The 25,308-nt window shown below is 44.5% G+C and overlaps 1 protein-coding gene across 3 annotated transcripts in view; it reads left to right on the plus strand.

Annotated features, from left to right (window-relative positions):
- The first annotated feature begins 6,140 nt into the window (after positions 1 to 6,140).
- The window catches only part of LOC143273060 (putative ATP-dependent RNA helicase DHX35), a 35,844-nt gene continuing 16,676 nt past the window's right edge, over positions 6,141 to 25,308 (plus strand). For 2 of the 3 annotated variants that reach the window (XM_076571098.1, XM_076571100.1), the window contains exons 1-4: positions 6,141 to 6,267; positions 13,059 to 13,192; positions 17,905 to 17,992; positions 22,065 to 22,142. In XM_076571098.1, the coding sequence (XP_076427213.1) occupies positions 6,228 to 6,267; positions 13,059 to 13,192; positions 17,905 to 17,992; positions 22,065 to 22,142 (340 nt within the window). In that variant the 5' untranslated portion in view covers positions 6,141 to 6,227. Of the gene's footprint in view, positions 6,268 to 13,058; positions 13,193 to 17,899; positions 17,993 to 22,064; positions 22,143 to 25,308 lie in introns of all 3 variants that reach the window. The other variant, XM_076571099.1, reaches the window with a different exon arrangement.

Consider the following 25,308-nt stretch of genomic DNA (forward strand, 5'->3'; position numbering starts at 1 on the left):
CCACCAACTCCCACATTTTGTCCTCTACCGTCTGCCGGAATGCCATGGCACATTCACCATGGCACAAGTGTGCTTGCCTCCAGTAAAGAAAGAAATGTAATTTAAAAAATTAAAGCCTGGCTGGGCGGTGGTGGCACACGCCTTTCGTCCCAGCACCCAGGAGGCAGAGCCAGGCAGACCTCTGTGAGTTTGAGGCCAGCCTGGTCTACATAATGAGATCCAGGACAGTCACCAAAACGATACAGAGAAACCCTGTCTGGAAAAACCAAAACAAACAAATAAAGCAAAACAAAACAACTTCTTAAAAAAAAACTAAAACCTAAGCTACAGCCTTGTGTAAATCAAAAATTTCATGAAAGAAATCAAGGTTACAGATACAAATTAGAATCATGCATGAAGTTAAAAGTGCATGCTAGGACATGCAAGATTCGTGTAGGGCAATATGTAAATTGATACTTTCTAGTAGCCAAGACACAAGAAGGTGGTTTAGAAACACCACTCAATGTCCACAAAGTGAAGAAAACAATTATTCCTGCTACTAAGGGAACACATGCATTTCTTACAAGGATATTCTCATTAAAACATTGCTGTGGAGGCTGGCGATGTTCAGTTGGTGGAGCGCTCACCTAACGAAACCTGGGTTTGATTCCCAGCACTGTAAAGCCAGTGTGGTGGTACACACCTGTCGTCCCTCCACATGAGGGGGTAAAGGAAGGAGAATAGTGAGCATGAGTTCATTCTTGGCTACATAGTGAGTCGGAGACCAGCCTGGGATACATTAGATCCTGTCTCAAACAAAAAAGTTAATTCTGAACTCAAAGGGTAATTTTTTGAAGCTTTGAGTTGAGTGTATTTGGAAAGGCTCTGTATGAATGTACTTTATGCTGAGTGCATTTAGGTAAGCCTGGTTTCACTGGGCTACAAACCTATATAGGTGCCCCAGTTAGCCTGGCACTGCCAGCATTGCCTCTTATCCCCAGATCCCATCTCTCTAACACTCCCTTTCAGTCTCAGGAGTGTCCCAGTTTTGAGGCTAGCCAGAAAGTATCTTGCAGTCCTAAGGAGGCCTTCCCAACCCATCCAACTCCCAGAATCATAGGCTCCTAAAGCCATCATGTCTTAGGGTTTCTATGGCTTCCATCAGACACCATGACCAAAGCAACTTAGGGAGAATTCCACATCACTGATCATCACTGAAGGAAGTCAGGGCAAGAACTGAAACAGGGCAGGAACCTGAAAGCAGGAGCTGATGCAGAAGTACTGCTTACTGGCTTGCTCCTCATGCCTTGCTCAGCCTGCTTTTTTTACAAAACCCAGGACCATCAGCCCAGGGATGGCTCCACACACAATGGGCTGGGCCCTGTCCATCAATCAGAAATTAAGAAAATGGCATCTAGCCAGATCTTATTGACGTTCCCTCTCTAGCTTGTGTTGACACAAGACTAGCTCCCACATAGCACAATACAGACCCATGTGGTTGGTTGCTGATTGTCTTTCCGGTGGATCTCTCCACAACTCTGCATTCAGATCCTTGAAGTGGGTGAACACTTTTGCTTATAGTAATACCAATGTGAACATCATCGCTGGTATGCAAAGCCAGCAAACTTGGCACATTTGAATATGGTACCACATTTTTTCTTTTTTTTCAAAAGACCCACCTCAGACTCTCAACAGGAAATCCTGGCACAGTACAATTGTGTAAAACAATTCTATGAAAGGTCTCTTTAGGGGACATCTCTCTGGTCTGGCTTCTTGAGAAGCTGGCAGATGTAGTGCAAGCAAAATGGATGTGGTAGACATAGATTATTTTGGCTTTATTAATTGATCCTTTGATAATCTCATGCCAAGATTTCTCTCTAAAAACCATTCTGTCCCCAGCGCTCTGTGTGGTTCTAGAGAAGTTGCCTGTACTTGACCCTGGGGATGGATCATGTGATCTAGTCCTAAGCAAATCAGTCCATCATATTCCCTAGCCACTCTGATTAATTCAGGGATGGATACATAGGGCAGCTAGAGATACTTTTTTGCTAGGGAATTTCCTTCTGAAATGCTTAAAAGGATTTTGGACATTGATATGGCCATCTTGTCACCACATTGCATCTGAGTGCAAAGCTGGCAGAACACAGAGTCTGGCTGTGCCACATGTGTCCTGATGAAGCCATGTCTTCAAGTCAGATACTCTTGGACTTTAATACCTATGAACTACTTTTATTCACTTATTCTTTCTGAAACACGGTCTCACTCTGTAGCCCAGGTTGACCAGGATATCACTATGTAGCCCAACCTGGCCTTAAATTCGTGGGAATCCTCCTGCCTTAGCCTTCCAAGTGCTAGGGCTGTGGGTGTGTGCCACCATGCCCAGTTGCATGAACCATTTTTGCTGAAGTGATGATGAGCTGGGCTTTCCTTTTTTTTTTTTTTAATTAAATATTTTCATTTGTTTTACATACCAACCACAGTTTCTCCTCCCTCCTCTCTTTCTGTTCCTTCCCCGACCTCCAGTCTATTCCACCCAACCACTCCTCCTCCATTCATAAAGAGGCAGGCTTCCCATGGGAGTCAACAAAGCATGCCATATCAGTTGAGGCAGGACCAAGCTTCTCCTGCTGCATCAAGGCTGGACAAGGCATCCCTGCATGGGGAATAGGTTCCAAAAAGCCATGAGCTGGGTTTTCTATCACTTGCATCCACAACTGCTACCAAGTTTCTAACCCTTAAGCCCTACGCTTCTCAAACACAGGCAATGCAGAAGTAGTAATCCAGAAGTATTTCAGAGCAGAGAGTACATTACTACAGGCACAGAAACCTCTCTTTCATGTGCTCAAACAATACATTTTTCTCAGTGTTCAAATTCAGTCGTTTCATTTCCTTGTGACAGTTTCAGATAGAGATTAGTTTTAAGGTAGAGTTGGTCTGAAAGGATGACATTTTCTGTGAAACAAGGAATCTACTGAAGGGATCGCAATGTGTGGGAAACATCTTTTTGGAAATATCTGCCACCTGGAAGTTGCAAAATATTCTTCCATATGATAAAATGATCAAATTTGTGTGTTATTGGCAATGAACCAAATCAGTTATGGATTTTCTGTTTAGAAACATCTGTTCTTGGCAGGTATGATACATTTGAGAAGTTTAGGCAGGAGGCTTATGGTTTTGGGGCAGTCCAGGAAGAGCATGTCTTAATGAGACCATAATGAGAGAGTTAAAAAAAAAGCTTAACTTTTAGAGTAGCTATTTTAGGCCATTCTTCCTGAAAAAGTTAACCAGAAAGATTATTGAAACCAGTCCTGTTTTGTAACAACAAAACCACAACATCAGAGTGGACAGTATTACTCAGTAGAAGTTTGTGGAAGTGAAACAATCCACCTGGGGAACGGTGGGACCCTGAGAACATTCTGAGGCAGGTAAATTCACATGTAGGTGAGATTAGCTCTAATGATTCTAAATGGTCCCTTTGTGGTTGAATAAACCAACCTGTGATCAGGTTCACATCTGTAGGGAGGCTGAGGCAGGATTGCCATCCTGAATTATGTGGTTCAAGACCATCCTGAGCAACACAGTGAGTTCCAGCCAGGGCTTCAGAGTGAGAGTTGGTCTCAAACACAACACAACACACACACACACAGTCCCTCACTGATTCTGCCTAAGTTTTCTTAACCTCCATGAACCTAAATTTTCTATGGTAAGATTAGGGTAGCTGTTGACTAAATTCTCCAGCTTTAAGATTGCGACTAATCTGGGCACTTCCAATCTGCTGTCTCTTTTTAAACAGGAAGATTTCTTTGAAAGCCATAAGTAAAACAAAGGCATGGAAATAAAGCTGGGCTTGGTGATACACACCTGTGCTCCTAGCTCCTTCAGGAGGCTGAGGCAGGAGGATAGGTTGAGTTCCAGACTTGGAAAGCAGTATTTTTTTTAATGTTTTTAAGTTTATGAAATATTTCATTTTATTACTTGTTTGTGTGATGTGACATGTGTGCACATGTACCACATGTAGATACATGTGGTATGCAGATCAGAGGACAAGTTTGTGGAGTCCATGCTCTCCTTTCACCTTCATGTGGGTTCTGGGGATCAAACTCAGGTTGCTAGGATTGCATGGCAAGAATCCTTAACGAGCTGAGGTATCTCATCCTCCCAGGAAGCAGCCTTTAAAAACAAAAGAAACAACCCCCAAAGGCACGGGTTGGAAAAACATTTACAGAGTGGCATTTTTCACATATAAATCTTATTTTCTGTATGTAGGACTTTAATGAAAAGATAAAAAGAAGAATCGATGTTGGGATTATAGCTCAATGGTAGAGGGCCTGTGTTAGATTATAGCTCAATGGTATAAGGTTCTGGGTGAGACTGCCAATATTGCTATAATAACTTAGAAACATAGTGTTCAAAATATGTACTTGCTCAATAGTCGCTTTGAGAAATTGGCAACACACATACAGAAAGTATGACAAGATCCTGTCCTCAAGAAGTTCTCAGCATTGGACTGGGGAATTGATGCAGAAGGTTAAGAGCATCGACTACTACTCTTCCAGAGGATCCAGATTTGATTCCCAGCACCCACTTGGTGGCTCAAAACTGTCTGTAACTCCAGTTCCAGGGGATCCAACACCTTCTGGCCTCCAGAGACACAGACACACACTTGCTACAGAGACACACAAGCCGGGGAAATCCATATACATAAAATAACTTAAAAAATTAAAAAAAGAAGTTCCCAGCATAAAAATAGAGGCAGATTAACTTTAGTACAACTAAACAAATATATATATATATATATATATATATATATATATATATATATATATATTAAAAGTGGGCATGCAAGTCCTGAGTCCACAGGGGGCATGTTTGATAGTGAATATAGGAGGGTCAGTCCTTCAAGGATTTGAAAGTTTTAAAGCATGGATGGAGAATTCTCCACAAAAGGATTAGCATGTGTTGAATTTCATTAAGGAAATAATTTCATTATTAAGGAAACAAATCAGGAAAATGAACGTGAGGTAAACTCAAGACTTTGTTCTCTTGGTGTATTTGCTCTCGGAGTTGAGCTAATAAGAGCGAACATTATCTAGTGCCTGCAATGTCTCGAATTATGTTAGGTACTCTGTACCTCATCTCATTTAATACTCCTTTAAAGCTCATTTTACAACTGAGATTAAATGTCGGCCAGGAGCCAGGTGATGGTCAAGGTTAGGATTCTGAATCAGGATTACTTGCTTTCTCCAAAGCTGTCCATAACTTGCCATTTTCCTCAAATAACGAAGCATAGCATTTCCTTCAGAGCTCTAAAAATGTATGGATTCTAAAGCCTCTTAATTGTGGCTCCCTTGTATTTCCAGTTGAGCAATAGTTAGCTATCCTTTGTTTTAAATGTATAATCTTTCCCAAGCTTGCTGCTGGATTTGGGAATTTGGGAGCATCCTAAAATGCATATTACTGAGCTTTGTCTCTGTAGATTGGGGATTGGATGGGCAAGTATAAAAAAGCATTTGATTCGTGAAAGTCGACCTGAGGGAACACTGGGCGAATGCCCTGGCCTGACTGATCTGATTTCTAGTCTCATCTTCCAACCCAATAAGCATCTCGGTTCCCATTTACCGACAATTCTTTTAAGATCGGAAGATGCTTGTAACATTTCAGTTTTACTTGCTGAGAGTAAGCATCATTCTACTGTTTATCCAGCGTTTATTCACTTACAGTTCATGCCAGTTCTACCCCCGCCTGGGAAACAAACTACAGTCCGTGGGAACACTGAAATACTAACGGAGTCATCAGGCGCTGAAGGCAGATACCATTATTATCTCTCCGTATGAAAATACGGAGACTAAAAGAGACGCAGCTGCGATGGCGTGTAAACGTGGGCACCTCACAGTTCACCACGGAAGCACTGCCTCCACGCACTCTAGGCCGCGGAGCTGCAGCAGCCCAGGAACACGACAGCGAATTCCTAGAAGTGCCCAGAGCATCTAAGCAGGGTAGAGCAGCTAACCTCCGCGCCAATACGGCTGCGCAACATTACGTGACCCAAGGGGAGGAGCCCAAATGCCGTCCTAAAGAAGCCACGGGTCACGTTGTCCACAGTGGGCGGGGCAGCGGGGGCGAGGGGGCGTGGCTTCACCTCCCCAGCCGCCCAGGCAAAGCCTGCTCGCGGGCCACGCCCCTTGAGCCCCGAGGGACTCGCGTGCGTTTAGCGAGGCGGAGTCTTCTTCGTGACCTTTCACCCCAGCATGGCTGCGCCCTTGGGACCAGTGAAGTTCTGGAAACCCGGTAAGGCACGGAAGGAAACCGGGGTAGATTCGGCGATGTGACTTTGGGCCTGGGGACCCGCCGTGGGCCTGACCGGGGAAGGGCTGGGCATCACCCCTCCGCGCGCGTGGATGCTGCAGCCCACGGTGGTCCCGAGGAAGCCAAGGCCTCCCCAACCTGGGCGGAAACTCCGGGTGACCTTGTTCGAGTCTCTCCGCTTCCTTGGCACTTCCTGATTCGGAGTCGCGAAGCGCCCACGCGTGTCTTGCTGCTGCCCTGGGGCTGCATTGGGGATCGACAGGCGGTGCAGCTCAAGGCCTTAGAAGCTTGGGTTGAGGAGTCAGAGTGTCCAGGTTCAAGTCTGCCGCTTTGCCTTGCAGCAGTAGATGGAGGACCTTGAGCGATGTGTTCAGCTCCTCACCTGTGAAGTGGGCGGATACAAACACCTGTCCTGTGGGCGTGGAGTCAGGAGTACATGGTCAGACTTAATAGCTCATAAGAGGGAAAATGTGTTCCAGTGTTTTAGCTGAGGGCTGGCCGACTCGGAATGTTTACCATAAAGTGCACATCCTCTTTCCTAGTGGCTCTCACCTCTTTTTGTCTTGCAGGCTAATAAGTTACCTTCACAGGATCCTTTGTCTTTTCATTTTCTCATGGACCAGGTTTTTATTGAGTTATACATACCAGACCATGCTCATGTAGGGTACTTCCTTTTGTCCATGCCTCTTATAAAAACAAACAAAAAACCCCACTTTCTTAATCGGTATCAGCCCCTGCCCTTACTTTTTATTATATATTTTTCTTTTTCTCCTCCACATGCACCACAAAAGGTCTGAATGTATACATTATATTGTGACGAGAATGATATGAGACAGAAAAGGCACAGGGAACAGCTTTTAAAGGATGTCTTAGGTGGTCTCCAGAATTCTGACCGTGTGCCAGAGTGTTAGAGAAATAAATCCAAGCAATTGACACACTTAATTCTTAAAACAAACAAAAAACCAAAACCAAAACAAACAAACAAAAAACAAAAACCACCTGAACTGGTCATAGTGGTCTATGACTAATTTAAGCACTTGGGAGGTAGAGGCTAGAGGATCTCTGAGTTTGAGGCCAGTCTGGTATACATTTTAGGACACCTGGGGCTACAAAGAGAGACCTTGTCTCAACAAAACAACAACAAAACCCCCCCAAAACCCAAAAGAACCAGCCAACCAAATATCTATATATCTATATCTTGGTGACTCTCAGATGATTTAGCATTTCCAGGCATCAGCTGATTGTCCATCCCATTAAGTAATGAGTTACCATTTACTTGTTCAAGAGTTTATCATGTGGTGCCAGGGTACCATTTTGGCTAAAGAGCCTGGAATTACTCTTAAGAGTCTGTCCCGTTGTTTAGTTCATTGAGAGTACACTTCTGTAGTCAGGAGGTCAAGTACACGTGCCTGTGGCCCGGCTCTCAAGATGAAGTCTCACAATTGACTCTGAAGTTACATGTCCTTTGGAAGAGGTTCTAGGGAAGGCAGAAGAGGTGGTGAGGAAGAAGATAGGCTCCAGTGCTGGGTGGCAGTGTCTTCCCTGCCTGCCACTTACTGAGTCCCTGTTACCTTATCTGTCATTTGTCATACAAGGATTGCTGTGGGGATTAAATGAGAACAATGCACAAGAAAACCTCTTGGCACTAGATGCAAAGCTATTATAATTGTATAGAAGAATAGGAGAGGGAGGGAAGGCTGAGCGTGAAGAATTGACCGCGTCATGGAGAGGGTGATGTTTTTGGAGTGAACTCTGAAGGATGAAGAAGTTTGTTATGGTTTGTTTATGGTGAGGTAGAGAGTGGCTCTCCAGGCCATTGGAAGTAGGATTTGTATCTTAAGGATGTCTCCAAGCCCCCATTAATGGAGTACTGTGATGGTATTAACAGGAGATGATGCTGGAAAGGTAGGAAGGTACCTCATCTTGAAATGCCTTTGGCAAGTTAAAGAATTTGGGCTTCTTGGCCAGTGAGATGGCTCAGCAGGCTTATATACCTATAACTCATGCAAGGATGGATGGAGAGAATTGACTCTAAAGAGTTGTCCTTTGACCTCCATGCATGTACCCTGGCATACATGCCCATACATGTGTGTAGACACACACACACACACACACACCCTGGCATACATGCCCATACATGTGTGTAGACACACACACTTATACACTCACACTAAATAACAAACAAATAAATAAATATTTGGCTCCTTGCTTTTAATCAGGGAATTACCCAGATTTCCTTTGGAAAGTTTAACCTGGCAGTGATATAGTGAACATGACCACTCTTAAGAGAGGTTGCTATTGAAATCCAGGATGGATGTTGAACCTTCTATCCTGGAGCTGACAGGAGGGGCCATTAGTCACTTTAGAGGTAAAGAGAAGAGAAGGTGAAGACAGTAATAACCTCCTTGCATTGTGGATGGGGTGATGGCCTAGGGTAAGTGGGTCTGGGTGGGGTGACTGCCTAGGTAAGTGGGTCTCAAGTTTTGCTGTATAGTTGAATCACTTGGAAAACTAAAAAACAAAATAAAAAAAACTGAAAACCAGAACCCTCTGGTGTCCTTTTACTGTTGTCAAGAAATCAGGAACCGGGCAGGAGTATGTTTTAAACATTTGGGGGGCTTCTAGCATGCATCAAAGTTGGGGACCCACTGGCTCAGGTAGACTGTTTTCATTCATAGAGATTTGAGTAGCTCGGTGGGTTCTGAGCCCTGGGCCAGTCACTTTCATTTACAACATCTCATCAACTAGTAACAACATCTCTCTGAGGAGTTGATGTTCTCACAGATGAACAAACTCAGGTTCAAGATACGAACTGGATTGTGGGAAAGGCAGGTCAGGGAGGTGGTTGGAGCTGAGTATAAGGCTAAATTGTGGAATCATGAGCATGTCCTGTATGCCCAAAGTCACAGGCTCAGATAACTACAGGAGCTTTTTAGACAAACTGCGTAAGGGGAAGTGTGTAATGGAATCATATGTGATGGGATTGACGGGTTTTGAATGTACAGTGGAGATGTGCCATGGAACTTGCATATGTGATATCATACTCCACCTGGTTGTTATCATATGGGCTCAGAGTTGCCAGATTTTTTTTTTTTTTTAAAGACAGGGTCTTCCTCAGTTGCCTAGGCTAACGTTGAATTTTCTCTTAGCCTGTGATCCTTGTGCTTCACCTTCTGAGTAGGTGGGATTACAGACCCATGCCTAAATTTGGCTTCCAAATAGGAAAATAAAGGTTGATGTTTTATTTGTATTTTGTTACTTGTTTTTTTGAGACAGGGTTTCTCTGTGTAGCTTTGGAGCCTGTCCTGGAACTCACTCTGTAGACCAGGCTGGCCTCGAACTCACAGAGGTCCACCTACCTCTGCCTCCTGAGTGCTGGGATTAAAGGTGTGCGCCACCACCGCCCGGCTTAAGGTCGATGTTTTAAATGAAATATTTTCTGCATGTAGTAGTACATGCCTGTAATTCCAACACTTGGGAGGCTGAGTCATGAGGATTGAGCACTCAAGGCTAGCCTGGGCTACATAGTGAGTTTCAGGCTTTCCTGAGCTACACAGCAAGACTCCCATCTAATAAAACCAAACTGACAAGAAACATCTCTCAGATCAACAGTGACCATTTAAAACATTTCCTGGTGGTGTGGATGGAGACCTTAAACTACTATTTTTTGATCTCTAACTATCCTTGTGTGACCTGCCTGAGGTTTTTCCAGAAAAAAATGTTCACTTTATTTGCTGGCACACCATGGATGGGTCGGAAGGACCCTTCCATTTTTGTTTATCTCTCAACAAGTACTTAATGGTGTCTGACCTTGTGCCTTGCAAAAGCTTTATTGAGCTGCTTGGAGGTTTTTTTCTTTTTCTTTTTCTTTTTTTGACTTGATTCATGGTAAGAATTGTGGTGTAGGACAGGAGAAGTGGCTGAGTGGTTCAGAGAGCATTTGCTGTTCTCACAGGGTACCCAAGTTTAGTTCCCAGCACCCATGCTGTGTGGCTCACAACTGCCTATGACTTTAGCTCTAGGGGAGCCAGCACCTTCTTCTGGCTTCCTAGGTTGAAGGGATTCCGAACTGGGTGCTGCTGTCAGCCTTGTTTTACAGATGGGGAAATGCAAGCGTTAATGGTTTGCAAAAATTGCAAAAAGGCTACTCCCTGAAGCATGGCACGCACTCCCAATTGAAAAACAGCCATAAACAGAGTGGGCTGTGGGTGTGTATAGATGGAAAGCAGCCTTGGGGCTCTTGTTTGCCTGAATGAAGCCTTTTGTAAGGAGAAGAAAAGGCCCTACGATTGACAGCAGCTGTTCCTGTAAAAGTTCCTAACAGCTGTAGGTTAGAGGCGGAGGGACCAAGCCCTGGGGGCTGTGAGCCAGCGTGTGGGAGAGTGAACAGTGTTCAGATACTCCGGACATAATGGCATGGTTTAGATGTTTCGAGAAGGGGGGCATTCTGAACAAAAACAGGGCAGAAGAGGGTACTCTAGTCTCTGCCGTAGTTTTCTTGTTTAAGAGTTCAGAAGTCGGGACATAGCAGTGGTAAGATGAGGACCGGGAACCTGCCTCTCCAGCCCAGGCTTTGGTCCAGGCCCCCGCTCTGTCTTTTTCCCTGTTGAAAGGAAGGTCAGCCTTTTGGCAGAAGCAGGCATCGGTGCCCCATTTACCTGCTCTTTGGCAGCTGTGTTCCTGGAAGAACTGGGAACAGGGCTGGAGGTGAAGCTGCTGGAGCTCTGAAGTTGGTTCTAGGAGTCTGCAGACCCAGGAGTTTCTGTTCCGATGGATTCTATTCTTGCATGTTTTCTTCAGGAGGAGAGTTCATACCCTTCATCCGACTGTCAAGGAGATCTGGAGCCCTTCACAAATGTAGAGTTGAGCTGGGGGTGGTAGCACATGCCTGTTAATCCTAAAACTTGGTGCTGATGCAGGATTGGGAGTTCAAGGCCAGCCTGGGATATGTAAGGAGACCCTGTCTCAAAAAACCAAAATGTAAACATAACTCAGGTGGAGTCGCTGGGCTTACCCTTACCGCAAAGCTCCCATCTTTCAGTGGCTCTGCAGGGTCTGAGATCGGCAGGCTCGAAAGTCGCTGGTTCGGGTGGTTGTCTCCGAGATGCCCCCAGGAGGGGCTGTGCAGGCGGCCGAACTCGGCGTTTTCCTAATTTACAAGGCAGCACACTGTGTAGCTGAACAGCTCTGACATTTAGAACTGCTTTCCTTATGTAGAGCTGAATTCTGAACTCTGTCATCTAATTCATATCTTACTTTCTTTAAAAAGATTTATTTTTATTTTATATGTTGGAGTGTTTGCCCGCGTGTATTATGTGCACTATGCATGTGCCTAGTTCTGGCTCTCATGGAGCCAGAAGAGGGCGTTAGAGCTTCTGGAACTGGAGTTAATGGACAGTTGGTTGTGAGTCACCTTGTATGTGCTGGGAACTGAACCCAGGTCCCTTGCAAGAGGAGCAACTGCTTTTAACTACTGAGCCATTTCTCCAGCCCCTTCCTGTTGTTTTATTTAGTTTGTAGATTATTTTTATTTTTGTGTGTGTGAGTTTTAACTGTATGTATCTGTGCACCATGTGCATGCCTGGTGTCAGATCCTGTGGAACTGGAGTTATAGATGGTCATGAGCCACTATGGGTGCTGGGAACTGAACCTGGATCCTCTGCAAGAGCAGCCAGTGCTCTTAACTTCTGAGCATCTCTCCAGCCTCACTTGTATCTTAACCTAGTTCTGTCCTTGGCTCACACAGACAAGTTGGCATGAAAAGCAACAGAAGCTGCTCGTATGGAACCCACACTTGTCCTGGGATCTGCCGTCTCGATTTGTCATTCTTCAGAGCTAGATGCTATGGCTGTCTGCTTTTCCGTCTGCCCTGCAGTGTTTCTGGGACGGTCATTTCCCATGTAACTGCCCTAGTTATGGTTCACATGCAGCTGCTATCACTGTATCCCTTTCTGTCAGCTCTGATAGTTGCATCATGTTAGGCCTTGCACCAAAGAGGGAAGCGAGTCCCCATGGTCTAGTATAAAGAACTCCCCTCGCTACCATGTACATCATACACCTGGCACTGGAAGTCCCTTTCATTTCACTCCATGGCACTTCCCTGCCATTCTTGTACCCAGTTACATTCTACTGGGAGGCAGCATGTGAGGCATTGAATCCATCAGGGTCAGCCTGCACCCGTGTTGTCCAGGACTGGGTTCTAGTGCTTAGAGCAGTGACCACCAGGAAGCATTTGCACCGTCTGTCTTGTTCTTGGGTGCCTGGATAACTGCTGGTCAGCTGTGGGCTGAGCTCTGGGCCATCAGCAGCCTGTGGAGAAACCACCCCATGGCTGGAAGGTTCTGACCTTGTCAAGAGGTGCAGAGGTGAGGTGTGTGTGTGTGGGAAGCCGTGGCAACCTGAGCCCCTGGTTCCTGTTGTCTCTGAGTTTTGCTGTTGGTCAGTACCAGGCCTTGGCCTTGGCTTTGGCAGAGTCCCACTGGGTTTCTTTCACTTCTGTTTAGAATTTGTAGGGCCCAGTTCTGGATAGCCCAGCAGGACTGCCATCTTCCTTGATCTAGACTCTGAACTGAAGCTTTCGGGATGAGTTTTGAGTTCTGACAGGCACCTCTCTAGCTTTTTTTTTTCTTTTCTTTTTTTAAAACTCTGAACCGCCAAAGTTTAATACTTTTTAGTAGTTTGAAACCAAAAGCATTGTTTCTTTTGTTTATCTGTCTTTTATACACCCTTTTTGTTTACTACATCAGAATCTGAAAAAACCGTTTCTGCCACAGGTACAGAAGGGCCTGGTGTCAGCATCTCCGAAGAGAGACAGAGTGTCACTGAGAACTCGGGGACAACCATCATTTACAACCCCTATGCGGCCCTTTCCATAGAGCAGCAGCGGCAGAAGCTGCCTGTGTTCAAGGTACGCTGTGTCTGTGGCCCACATCGTGAGCTTGTCGCGGAAGGAAGGGGACTGCCATAGGATGGTTCTATAAGTCATAGGGAGCCAGAGGAGCCTCAGCCCATTCTAGTGTGTGTGGGCACATGTGTGCATGTGTGTGTGTTTGCGTTTGGGGGAGGGGAGAGTGAGAAAGGGGGAGAGGACACTCACCCTTTAAGACTGGGAAGTCGGCGGCGGCGGCGGCGGCGGCGGCGGCGGCGGCGGCGGCGGCGGCGGCGGCGGCGGCGGCGGCGGCGTGTGGTGCACGCCTTTAATCCCAGCACTCAGAGGCAGAGGCAGGTTGATCTCTGTGAGTTCGAGGCCAGCCTGGGCTACAGAGCGAGTTCCAGGAAAGGCGCTAAGCTACACAGAGAAACCCTGTCTCGAAAAACAAAACAAAACAAAACAAACAAACAAAAGAAATAGCTTGTCCCACCAGCCCTACTAAGACAGTGAGTTCTTAGAGCTTCCTTTCACTTAGATACTGCTGGTAATTCCTTCTACTTCTGTGTTCTTTCTTTACATAGACATAAAACAGAAGCCTTCTTAATCTAGCTAAGATTTGCTTTGGTTGCCGTTTTAGGTGACCTTAAACATTTTAGTCTTTCTGATAGTGTCTGAGCTTTTTCCTCAGGTGACTGGCATTATCCATTGCATGTGACAGAGAGATATGGGTGGGACCCTCAGGACATGAGATGATAGACTTACCATTGCTTCCTCGACACTGAAGGGCACCATTTTTGAGCCACGATGAAGTGTCCGGATCCTGGAGTAGACTTCAGGGTCCCACCCAGTTTCACCACGTGCTGGGTGACCTTGCTTCATTCACTCTTGTAAGCTTCCATTTCCTTATCTGTGCTATGGGGTAATAGTACCTGCCTTGTAGGATTGCTGTGAGGCCTGGACGAGGTCACCGGTGCAGTGTTTATAAGGTACCTGACACCAATACCCAAGAATAAGGAAGTGGCTGTTTACTGAGTATTTAAATGGTGACCTTTCTTGACTGCCCATCATTTTCTCACTGTCAAATAAATGAAATGAAACCTAAATAAAAACAAGTTGAGCCTACGGAGAGCTGAAGAGAAGAATGTGTTCCTGATAAAAGGTGAAGCAGAGCCCAAGTGCTGCTGCACTCCTGTGAGATGGTAGAGATAGGTCTAGAAGGTGAGAAGGGCAGTGTTCCCTTTCACCTTTTCTCCCGTTCAGATCCAATGGAAAGGTGGCTTTATGAAGTGTGGTGGGCCAGGCCGAGCGTGGTGAGATCCTGGCCTTGATCCCAGCATTGCCCCAGCCACGGTGAACAGTTGCCCGGAGCAGCCACAGTCACTCTCAGGCCGTTTCCAAGGCGTCCCCCCCTTGACTTCCCTCTGTAGCCGTAGTTCTCTTTGAGGTGGGCACTGCTGTGAAAGACTGTCTTATGTCTGCCAGCTCCCTTGTCCTCACTGGCGTTCCCAGTGTCGCTCAGCCTGGTGACAGTACTTCCCTGTCTCTTCCTGTCTCCACACTAGCCATCTTCTTGTCCTGTCTGTCCATGTTGGGCTAAAGCACAGGAAGCTGGAGTTACTGCCTTTGGTTCCTTCCTGTCCAGGACAGCCCTGTGCTGCGTCTGATCTCCGAATGAGGCATCCTCCTTGCCTCCTAGGCCGTGTCCAGTCTCTAGCTTTATATCCAAGGCCACTCACACTGAAGGGCTAACTGTTCATCTTTGAACTCAATGCTTGGCCTCCCTCCCAAGTGTTGGGATTACACCTGGAGGCATGGGCTCTTCATAGGTCCTCTCCAGTAGAGGTCGTCCTCCCTCCCTCCCTCTCTCCCTCCTTCCTTCCTTCTTTCCTTCCTTTTGATAGTTTTTCTTTTGAGATGTGGTTTCTCTGTAGCCTTGGCTGTCCTGGAACTTGTTCTGTAGACCTGACTGGTCTTGAACTCAGAAATCCACCAGCATCTTCTGCCTCCCTAGTGCTAGGATTAAAGGTGTGTGCCACCACATGAAGTTTTCTTTCTCTTTTCCTTCCTTCCTTCCTTCCTTCCTTCCTTCCTTCCTTCCTTCCTTCCTTCCTTCCTTCCTTCCTTCCTTCCTTCCTCCCCCCCCTCTCTCCCTTTCTTCCTTCCTTCCTTCCTTCCTTCTTCTTCTTTTTTTTTTTTTGAGACAGGGTTTCTCTGTGTAGCTTTGGTGCCTGGATCTTGCTCTGTAGACCAGGCTGGCCTTGAACTCACAGATCTGCCTGGCTCTGCCTCTCAAGTGCTGGGATTAAAGGCATGTGCTACTGCCACCCAGCTTTTTTTTTTTTTTAAAATCATTGCGTTTTATTTATTTGTGTGTGGACATGCAGGTTCTTGGCTTCTACCTGGCTCTACTGTTTAGAAACCTGAATGGTAGAGCTAGGAATCTTCAGTTTTAACAAATGTTCCGAGAAGACTTTCCCATTAAGGCCCGAGGACTGCATATGTACATCCAGGCATAACAAATTCAGAAGCCCCAAATAACCAGGACCTTGTTTGCTAGATGGAATCTGTCAGCATCCCACTTCTTAGCCCCACGAAACGCCTCAGTGGTGTGGCAACAGATGAGCTGAAGCCTGATCAGAGAGGGAGTCCCAGGCAGTTTTCCTTCCAAATGAGGCGTGATGAAACCCCTGTAATCAGCCATGAGCTTTAAGATGCCTTCTGAAGCTCAGCAAGTGGGACACTAGGATTTCTGGGGCTTTTTTAGTGGTCCAGCCTGCTCCCACTGAGTGGTCACAGGAGGCTCAGTTACCTGTAGATGTTTTATTGTGAACTTTGTTTTGATATATTCCCATGCTATAAATAAAACCTAATTTTTAATTAGGTCATGCATAAGTGTTGTATGAAACCCAAAGTTCTTCACATCCCTTTCTTCACCATTTTACCCCCCTTGGATGTAGCACTGTTACCTCTTTTAAAGTACAAGTATGCAGTCCTGGGAGATGCTCAGTGGGAAAAAGCTCTTGCTGAGCAAGCATGAGGAATTGAGTTCAGATCCCAGCATCCACAGAACAAGTGTGCATAGCGGTGCCTATGCTCAAGTGTCATGGGGGAGGGATAGAGACAGAGGGATGGCTGGGGCTTGCTGGCTGCCAGCCTTGTTACAGGATCAGTGAGAGACGCTGTCTCAAGGGAATAAGGTACAGAGTGATGGAGCAGGACACCTGCTGTCCATCTGCACATGTGAATTGTTCTGCAAACCCCCCACATGTATATACACTGTGCACACACATGTATGCCATTCACACTAGTCTGTTCCTTGCTTTCTTTTCTTAGTGTATCTTGTACACATTTGTTCTTCTAAACAACCATTATTGAGTATTTCATAACTGATTTAACCACACACCTGTTGTGATGAACATTTAGGTTGTTGGAAGTTTTGGCTATAATAGACAATTCTGGAACAAATGTGGTTTATATACTTTTTTGTTGTGTTTTTGAGTCAGGGTCTCATGACGTCTAATTTGGCCTTGAACTTGTGATGTAGCTGAAAATGACCTTGAACTCCTGATCCTCTTATCTTGACTTTGTAAGTCCTGAGATTATAGGCGTGTACCACCATGCTTGGTTTTTTAATACATTTTCTTGTGTGTATGTGTGTGTGCGCATGTATTAATATGCCTACAGTATTACTTTTTTTTTTTTTTTTTTGGTTTTTCGAGACAGAGTTTCTCTGTGTAGCTTTGCGCCTTTCCTGGAACTCACTTGGTAGCCCAGGCTGGCCTCGAACTCACAGAGATCCACTTGGCTCTGCCTCCCAAGTGCAGGATTAAAGGCACCGTCCGGCTACTTTTTTTTTTTTTAAATATGTAACAATGTTTTAATCCAATATTTCCAAAAGTATCAGTTACCATGTAATCAACATGTAAAAGGAATATTGAACTATCTTAATACTCTCTTCATGCTAGGATTCTGGAATCCAATGTTTATTTAAATTTTTTTTTTTAAATTTTAGAACATTGCTGTCTTTAATTTCATACACACATATAATGTATAGTGATTACATTCCACCTTATTTTTTTAAATGAACATAATTGCAATTTTAACTATTTTTTAAGTTCACAATTCAGTGGCATGAATTACATTCAAGATATTAGTTATACTCATGATATTCATTAATTACACTTATGATATTAATTACATTTGTGGTATTCATTGGTTACATTCATGGTATTCATTCAATAACTATATTTATGATATGATTTATTACATTTATGATATTATGTCCTGATACTGTTGTCCATTTGTGGGACTTTTCCATCACACAAAACAGAAACTCTGTACTTAGGAAATCTTTGCTCCATATTCCTTTCTTCTCCATCTTGAGATAATGACTAATCTTTCTATATCTGTGAATTTGTATATTCTATATATTTCATGTATGTGCCTACAGTATTACTTCTTATATTTTGGTATGTGTGCATGTTGGTATGCCTGCAGCATTACTTCTTATAGGTGGCAGTCTTTAATTGGAGAGTTGAGAGTACTAACATACTCCACAATCGTTTTGTACACATATTGGCTCACGCTGACACCAGTGGCCCCTGAGAACTGGAGCCACATTTTATTCGTTCTTTTTAAAATTCACCTTCCTCTGGAAACAGTGTATTTCACAGAGTTTAAGTATGTTTGCTTGGGTTTTTTGAGACAAAGTACGGTTGCTTACAATGTCTTCTTAACTCCCAGCTTAGGAACCACATTTTGTACTTGGTAGAAAGCTATCAGACCGTGGTGATTGTTGGAGAAACTGGATGTGGGAAGAGCACCCAGATTCCACAGGTGAGTGCGCATTGATATACTTCCTCGCAGATTCTAGTTGGAGGACTTTGTAACTTGGGAACACTCTTTCCTGTCATTCCACAGTCAGGGTCTCCTCTTAAGAAACACTTCTCGGGTATTTTTTGTTAAATTGAACTTAGGATTTTTTCTTAGTTGCAAAGTTAGTAATTGTTTTTAATTTTTTATACTCCCCAAATTGTAAGAATGGCCATTCTCTGAAAGAACAGTAGGGGCTTATTCAGAGATGTGTACTACGCAGCTCTGTCTCCGATGAACCACAGTTGAATGTTGCTAGAGCAGTAAGTAAAGTTGACTGTTACCACACATCACTGCGGATGGAACTTGTCTTATTGGAAGAAGGTCTGCTGTGACGCTCAGGTGGACGAGTGTGCTGTGAGGGCACAAAGGCCTTGCTTGACAGGTGAAGAATGACAGAAGAATGACAGTTAAGTGACCAGGATCAAGAGTCTGTGCAGGCTTTTCTTCCCCTGAAGTATAAAATGCACTCGGGAAAGTGTGTACATCCTGATAGTGTATAGTGTACAGCATTTTTACAAGGGATACCATTTTTTACTAGTACTCAGTTGAAGACACACACACAGCAGAACTCCAAGAGCCTTCTGTGGCCCCTGTAGTCTTCTTGCTGCTCACACACAGGCAGGGGTAACTCCATTCCAGCTTCTAACACCATTCATTAGTAATTATGTTATTATAATGTATTTAGCATACTAGATATATAGAACACGTAAGTGAACACTATAAATATGTATATATTTTTGCTTTTTTGAGACAGGGTCTCTGTAGCCCTGGCTGTCCGGGAGCTTGCTATGTAGACTATGCTGGTCTTGAACTCACAGAGATCCTTCCACCTCTGCCTCCATTGAAATCTAAATATAAATTGCATGGTATATTGAGATGACTAGCTTCATGGACAGGTTATTTTCATGGAAACTTGTGTCATTCATGTAGCATGGCTGCTGAGAGACACCTTGTGTGTGTCTGTGTGCATTTGGATTGTAGAGTTTCAGACTGTGTTCAAGGCTTTGATTTGCTGGCCTTGAACTCCAGCTCTTGGGTTTTTGTCTGTTTGCTCAGACAAGTTCTGGACCTCTTTATTCCGTCATCTGAATGTTGTTGATGTTGCTGCTGTCTTCCTTGTAGATTAGTCACGTGGGAATGTGCTTAAGGCACTCAGTGGACTCTAGCTGTGTCCTTGCAATTCTGCCTGTATTTGTGGTTGGGGCGGTTGGCGGTGTTTGTGCTATGTGACCACTGTAAGAGACACTACAGTTTTTATAGTGAAAAGCTTACATTCTGTACAACACTTTGTTCCTCACTGTCACTTTTGGTTCTTAACTAGTTTTAGATTAGGAGTGAAGTCCTCAAAGCTAACGTAGTGCATTCTGCTCCCCATGTTACTCACAGCACGGTCACAGACCACGGGCGTTAGCAGCGGGCAATAGGTGCTGATCTGTAGGCTGTGTTTAAATCCCTACCAGGACCCCCAGTGGTTTCTTTTTCAGTTCCAGGGTCCTACACTGCGTTCTGTTGCTGTTCCTCTCTAGTCCTCTCAGCTAGTGGGAGGTCCTCACTTCCTTCACCTCTCGTGTCTGTCACACCGTCGTAGAGTATTTCTCATTTCTGTATTAGAATGGCTTTCTTCTGTTAGAAGCATGTGTATTTTTTTTTTTTTTTTTGCAAGAATGCAACAGAAATAGTGGAGCACATCGTATCAAAGCTTCATGGTCCTATCTTGTCAGTGATGGTTCCAACTTTGGTTAAGGTGCCAGCTGTCACCTGTAAAGCTATTTTCTGTCCCTTCTCAGTTGATAAATATCTTGGGAGGAGGAATATCAGGGTGCAAAGCTTCTTCTGTTTAAACTTTGGCCTTTTAATTTTAATGTCTCCTGTAGGCCCTGTCTGCAGCTGTGACACGTCCCTCTTTCTCTGTACCTCTATTAGAGGGAATCTTTTTTGAGAAGCACTGTTCATCTCTCTCCTATTTACATATTTGATTACTTACATGCAGTCTTATTATTCATGAATAGCTGTGGTTTCACGGTGCACTATGTTTATTTTCCTGCTTAAATTGTTCCATGTTTGACTGTGAGAAGCTTTTTCTTTTGCTTCCATCTTCTATCTAAAAGTTTTCATCCGTTTTTGACCAGTACTGAACCTCCGAGATCCACAAGACGTGGCTCATCTCCTGTGGTCTGTGTGTGAGCTTTGTTTCCTTGTGTTAGAGAAGTCAGGATCCACTGCTTAGGTGCTTATTGCTGCTGAGGTGTCATCACTGCATCTCAGCAGGATGCCTTTGGGTATGAACTCATGCAGGTATCACTCTGAGTCAAGATCAGTCACCATGGGCTTGTTTGCGTGTTTGTTAGATTCCAGTGTCTACATAACAGTTGTAGAATTGCAGCTTCCTATTCCCATCTGGATTTTACCAACATTTACCCACGGGATCACAGCATTCCTGAGGGTAGTTTCTGTCCAGCCTTCTGGCATCAGTGAGGGTACTGCTCAGTAGTGTCACTCAGCTTGATCATTGAGGGTACCACTCTCCATCATCACTCAGCCTGGTCATTGAGGGTACTACTCTCCACCATCACTCAGCCTGGCCATTGAGGGTACCACTCTCCATCATCACTCAGCCTGGTCATGAGGGCACCACTCTCCACCTGTGTTTCTGGGTTTGCATTATCATCTGTGCAGAGAGTAATCTGTTAGTGTTTGTTTTTCTTTCTGTTTCCCCCCAGGGCTTGACTGGTTTAGGCTGTTGGGTTTTTGAAGAGTACATGGAACACAGTGGGTTCTGTGTCAGAGATGATCCATCCAGATCTCTTATACCCTCTGTCTCCCCCTTTCAAGTGCTCTTCCCCATCCCTTTGCTACCTAACCCCTACAGACAGCCATTCTCTTTAATTTCTATTTTTTCTTTTAAACTTTTTCTTTTTCATTTCTTTTTTTTTTGAGACAGAGTTTCTCTGTGTAGCCCTGGCTGTCCTAGAACTTGCTCTATAGACCAGGCTGGCTTTGAGTCACAGATTTGCCTGCCTCTGGCTCCTGAGTGCTGGGATTAAAGGCATGCACCACCACACTGGCTATTATCTTTGTTTCTTTTGAACCAATGAATATTTATATGAAATTCTAATTGTAATATTTTCTATTATAGAAGTAATATATTCACTGTTTTATAAAAAGAAAATTTAAGTCTGATAACCTGTTGTCCATGTTGAGTTTTTTTTTTTTTTTTGGTTTTTTGAGACAGGGTTTCTCTGTGTAGCTTTGCGCCTTTCCTGGAACTCACTTGGTAGCCCAGGCTGGCCTCGAACTCACAGAGATCCGCCTGGCTCTGCCTCCCGAGTGCTGGGATTAAAGGTGTGCGCCACCACCGCCCGGCCAACCGTGTTGAGTTTTAATCGATTAAAATCAAATATATACACAGAAAACATATGTTTAATCAAGTTGTATCTACTAATATATTCTAATGGTATATATTTATGTATAGTTATGAACAGTTGTTATTATTTAACTTGACTAAGATTTTTTTGTTTGTTTGTTTTTGTTTTTTCAAGACAGGGTTTCTCTGTGTAGCTTTGCACCTTTCCTGGAACTCTGTAGCCCAGGCTGGCCTCAAACTCACAGAGATCCGCCTGCCTCTGCCTCCCGAGTGCTAGGATTAAAGGCATGCGCCACCACCGCCCGGCACTTGACTAAGATGTGCTGAATGGTTGATTCTTCCTGTTTAGCCCTCTCTGTGTACTTCAGAATTCTCTGTTCTGTAGATTGAGTGCTGTTCTCATGACTGGATGGTTTCTTTTCCTTAGTGCAGGTATAACACATAGACATTTGTAGGACCGGGGCGTCCTCATGCTCAGTCTGCCTCTTGGTTCTTCCATCAGCTTCGCTGTGAATGGGATTTCCTAACATTAACGAGCCTGAGCTCTGTCATCTGTCACACTACAATGTGACCTTTCTTGGTGACTTAGCACAGTGCAGGGTCACCTGGAGGGAGGGTTGTCTGGGAGAGCGGTGTCAGATATGAATTCTTCTGTGGTTCTCCTTGTAGTACCTGGCAGAAGCTGGCTGGACAGCCGAAGGACGAGTGGTTGGAGTGACCCAGCCTCGAAGAGTGGCCGCTGTGACAGTGAGTTTCTCTTTGTTTGTGACTTTGCCTGCCCCTTCTGTTTCCCTGATCACCTCCTTTCTTACTTCCTAAAAAAAATTCAGATAATACTCCATAAGAATTTAGCTTAAAGAGAGCTTTGATTGGAAATTTCTCAGAATTGATGCCTGTATGTTACAAACTGTTTAGTAATAAAGTATTTGGGAATAGAAAAAAAATATTTGTGTAAAGCACAAATCAGCCAGCAGAAGCCTTGTGGAAGCTCGTGAGTGTCACTCCACGCGTCTGTCCAAACTACGGAGTGGTTAGATAAGAACTCTTCAGAAGCGGGGGTTGTGACCTTGTTTACGTGTATTAAATAAACAGAAGAGATAGTAAACGGGGCAGCTTCAAACTCTAGATAAACATTTTCTTATCATGAGAGAGTTTATTAAAGCTTGAAAACAGAAAACAAAAAACCGTTGTTTTCACAATCATTTTTCCCTCTTCTCTTGTTTTCTTTTTGAGATAGCCTCATGAAGCTGACGCTGGCCTCGAACTTTAAGTGATCCTTCTGCCTAAGCGTCTTGAGTACTAGTAGTGATGGAGCACATCTTAAATCCCAGCACTCGGGAGGCAGAGGCAGGCGGATCTCTATGAGTTCGAGGCCAGCCTGGTCTACATTGCTAGTTCCAGACCAACTAAGGATACATAGTGACACCTTGTGTCAAATAAAACCAACCACCAACCAACCAGATGTGCGATGCTGTGCCTGGCCTGCTTTTCTAATGTGTGTTATGGGAGCGGAGGAGATGGACTCGCTCCCTCCCTTCCTTGATGCAGCACCGTGGTTTTCATTTTAAGAATCACACTTTAAAAATTCCTTTATTATCTTATGTGTATGGGTGTTTTACATTTGAACCCAGGTCCTGTGGTTGAGTAGCCAGTCCTCTTGACCACCGAGCCATCTTTCCAGCCCCACATTTAGTAATTTTCTAAAAAACAAGTATGAGAATATTTGAATGTGGTCTTAATATACAATTCTTTATTTTTTTCCTTACCTCCCCCCCTCCCCATTTCTGTGCTGGAGACAGAGCCCAGGACCTGCTAGGCAAAGCCCTCTACCATTAGCTACATGCCCAGTCCCAGCATGAAATTCTTGATTCTCTTGTTTGCTGGAGATCACAGACTTTGCTCCTTTGTCTTTTGGTACTGAGGTCCAGTAGGGTGCCCCCACCTTCCTGGCTGCTTTGTTTACTGTAATGGGTTTCTTTTCAGAAACAATAGGGATTCCTTTCCCCCAGATGTGGATAAACTCTTAATCTCCAGGCTCAGCTCTCTGTGTTTTATTATGGTATACTGTTGTGTCCTAGTTGTTGTGTGTCTTTTCTGAACACACTTTCTAAGTGTGTCTTGGTCTGTCTGAGTATTGATCAGTGTCCCCAGAGTTGTGTGCTCTTCTCTTGGACTTCCTGTGACCCTGCACAGTGTTAGTAGTTTCTCTGGGTCTAGATCAGCTATGAAGTCTGGCTCCTGCCTGTGTCCCTGAGACGCTTCTTCCTGACTTGCCTTTGGCTTTGTTCAACAGTAGCTCTCTGTGGCTGAGCATTGTGTCCCTGTCCTCTGGCCACCTTGCCGTTTAGACTTTATCTTCAGAGACAGGGTCTTTATGTAACTCAGGCTGGCCTTAGTGCTCTTGATCCTCTTGCTCGTACTTCTGGAGTGCTGGGATTACAAGGTGGGGAAGAAAATGAGGGTGGAGAGAGAGAATTTAAGAAAGAGAATATATTGTTTGGAATCTGCATTGAGTTAACTCTTTATGCCACTGAAAGAGGACTCAGCTAAAAATTGGAGCAATTTTCCCTGTGTGTGGTTTGAAATCCCAGCTCTTAACCAGTTTGCATTTTAGCTCTACGTTTGTAGCTATCTATCGGCAGCATCCTGTGCAACTGCAGGCTTTCTCTGGACAGAACAGAGAGTGATTAAATTAACCATGAGGGACAGTGAGCTGCCACGATTAAAATGGCACATTTCAGAGACGTGCTATGTGCACAGACTGAGCCGAGGACAGACTGCAGAAGTTGTGCTGGATCTCTGTGAGAGGCAGTTGGTAAGGAGGATCACTGGCCCTCCTCTACCTAGGATTGGAGCTGTGGAACCCGTGTGTTTGCAGACATGAGAGAGAGTGCTGCTGCTCTTTCCTTCGTGCTGCATGAGAACTCAGGTCTAACTTGCCGTGGAGCAGTCGTTCAGTGATTGGGATCTGTTGAATTGGATGGAGCTGTGGAGAACACAGTGTAAAAACAGTAGAGGTAAAAAACTGTTAAAAAGCCAATAGAGGGTCATCGAGATTGCTTAGCAGCTTGGCGCTTGCTTCCAGGCCTGAGGATCTGAGTTGGATTCCCACATGGTGGAAGGAGAGAACTGTCTCCCACAAGTTGTGGCACAGGCACCTACATATCTACACATACTCACAATAAATAATAGATAAATAAGAAAACAAACAAGCAAATAAAGCCAACAGACTACAACCCTGTATAATTATAAATGGTGAAACAAAAGTTTGAGAATAAATCTCATGTACATAGCTAATATATCTATGTATTTATTTGAAGATGAGGACTTGTGCCCATAGCCCAGCCTGGCTGGAACTGGCAGATCTCCTGCTTCAGCCTCCTGGTTGTTGCTATTATAGATATGTGCCATTATATTTAGTTAAAATGTTATGAAAAAAATTACAATTTTTATTGTGTGTATTTTTGTGTGTATATGTGTGGCTGCTGGTGCCCAAGAAGGTCAGAGGCCTTTGTCCCCTTGGAGCTAGAATTAGAGGCAGTTGTGAGTCACTGAACATGGGTGCTGGGAACTGAGCTCTGATCTTCTGCAAGAACAGTACATGCTCTTAACCTCTGAGCCATCTCTCCAGCCCTAACGTGTATACACACACACACACACACACACACACACACACACACACACTTTTAAAATGCATACTTATACAAATAGTGAACTAGCAAGAACAGAAGAGTTTGGCTTTGCTTTTATACCCACAAAATGAATGTTTTATGAAGAGCTTGGCCTATTTGTTCTCCTTGTTCCAGCCTGTTTTCTCTGTAGGTTCCCAGCGTCTCTACACAGATTCTCTACACAGATTCTCTGTACCTTTTTCTGAGGTGTGATGTGGAGGATTAGCTCAGAACAACCATGA

This window comes from Peromyscus maniculatus, chromosome 4, assembly GCF_049852395.1.
Source record: "Peromyscus maniculatus bairdii isolate BWxNUB_F1_BW_parent chromosome 4, HU_Pman_BW_mat_3.1, whole genome shotgun sequence".
NCBI classification, from domain to species: Eukaryota; Metazoa; Chordata; class Mammalia; order Rodentia; family Cricetidae; genus Peromyscus; species Peromyscus maniculatus.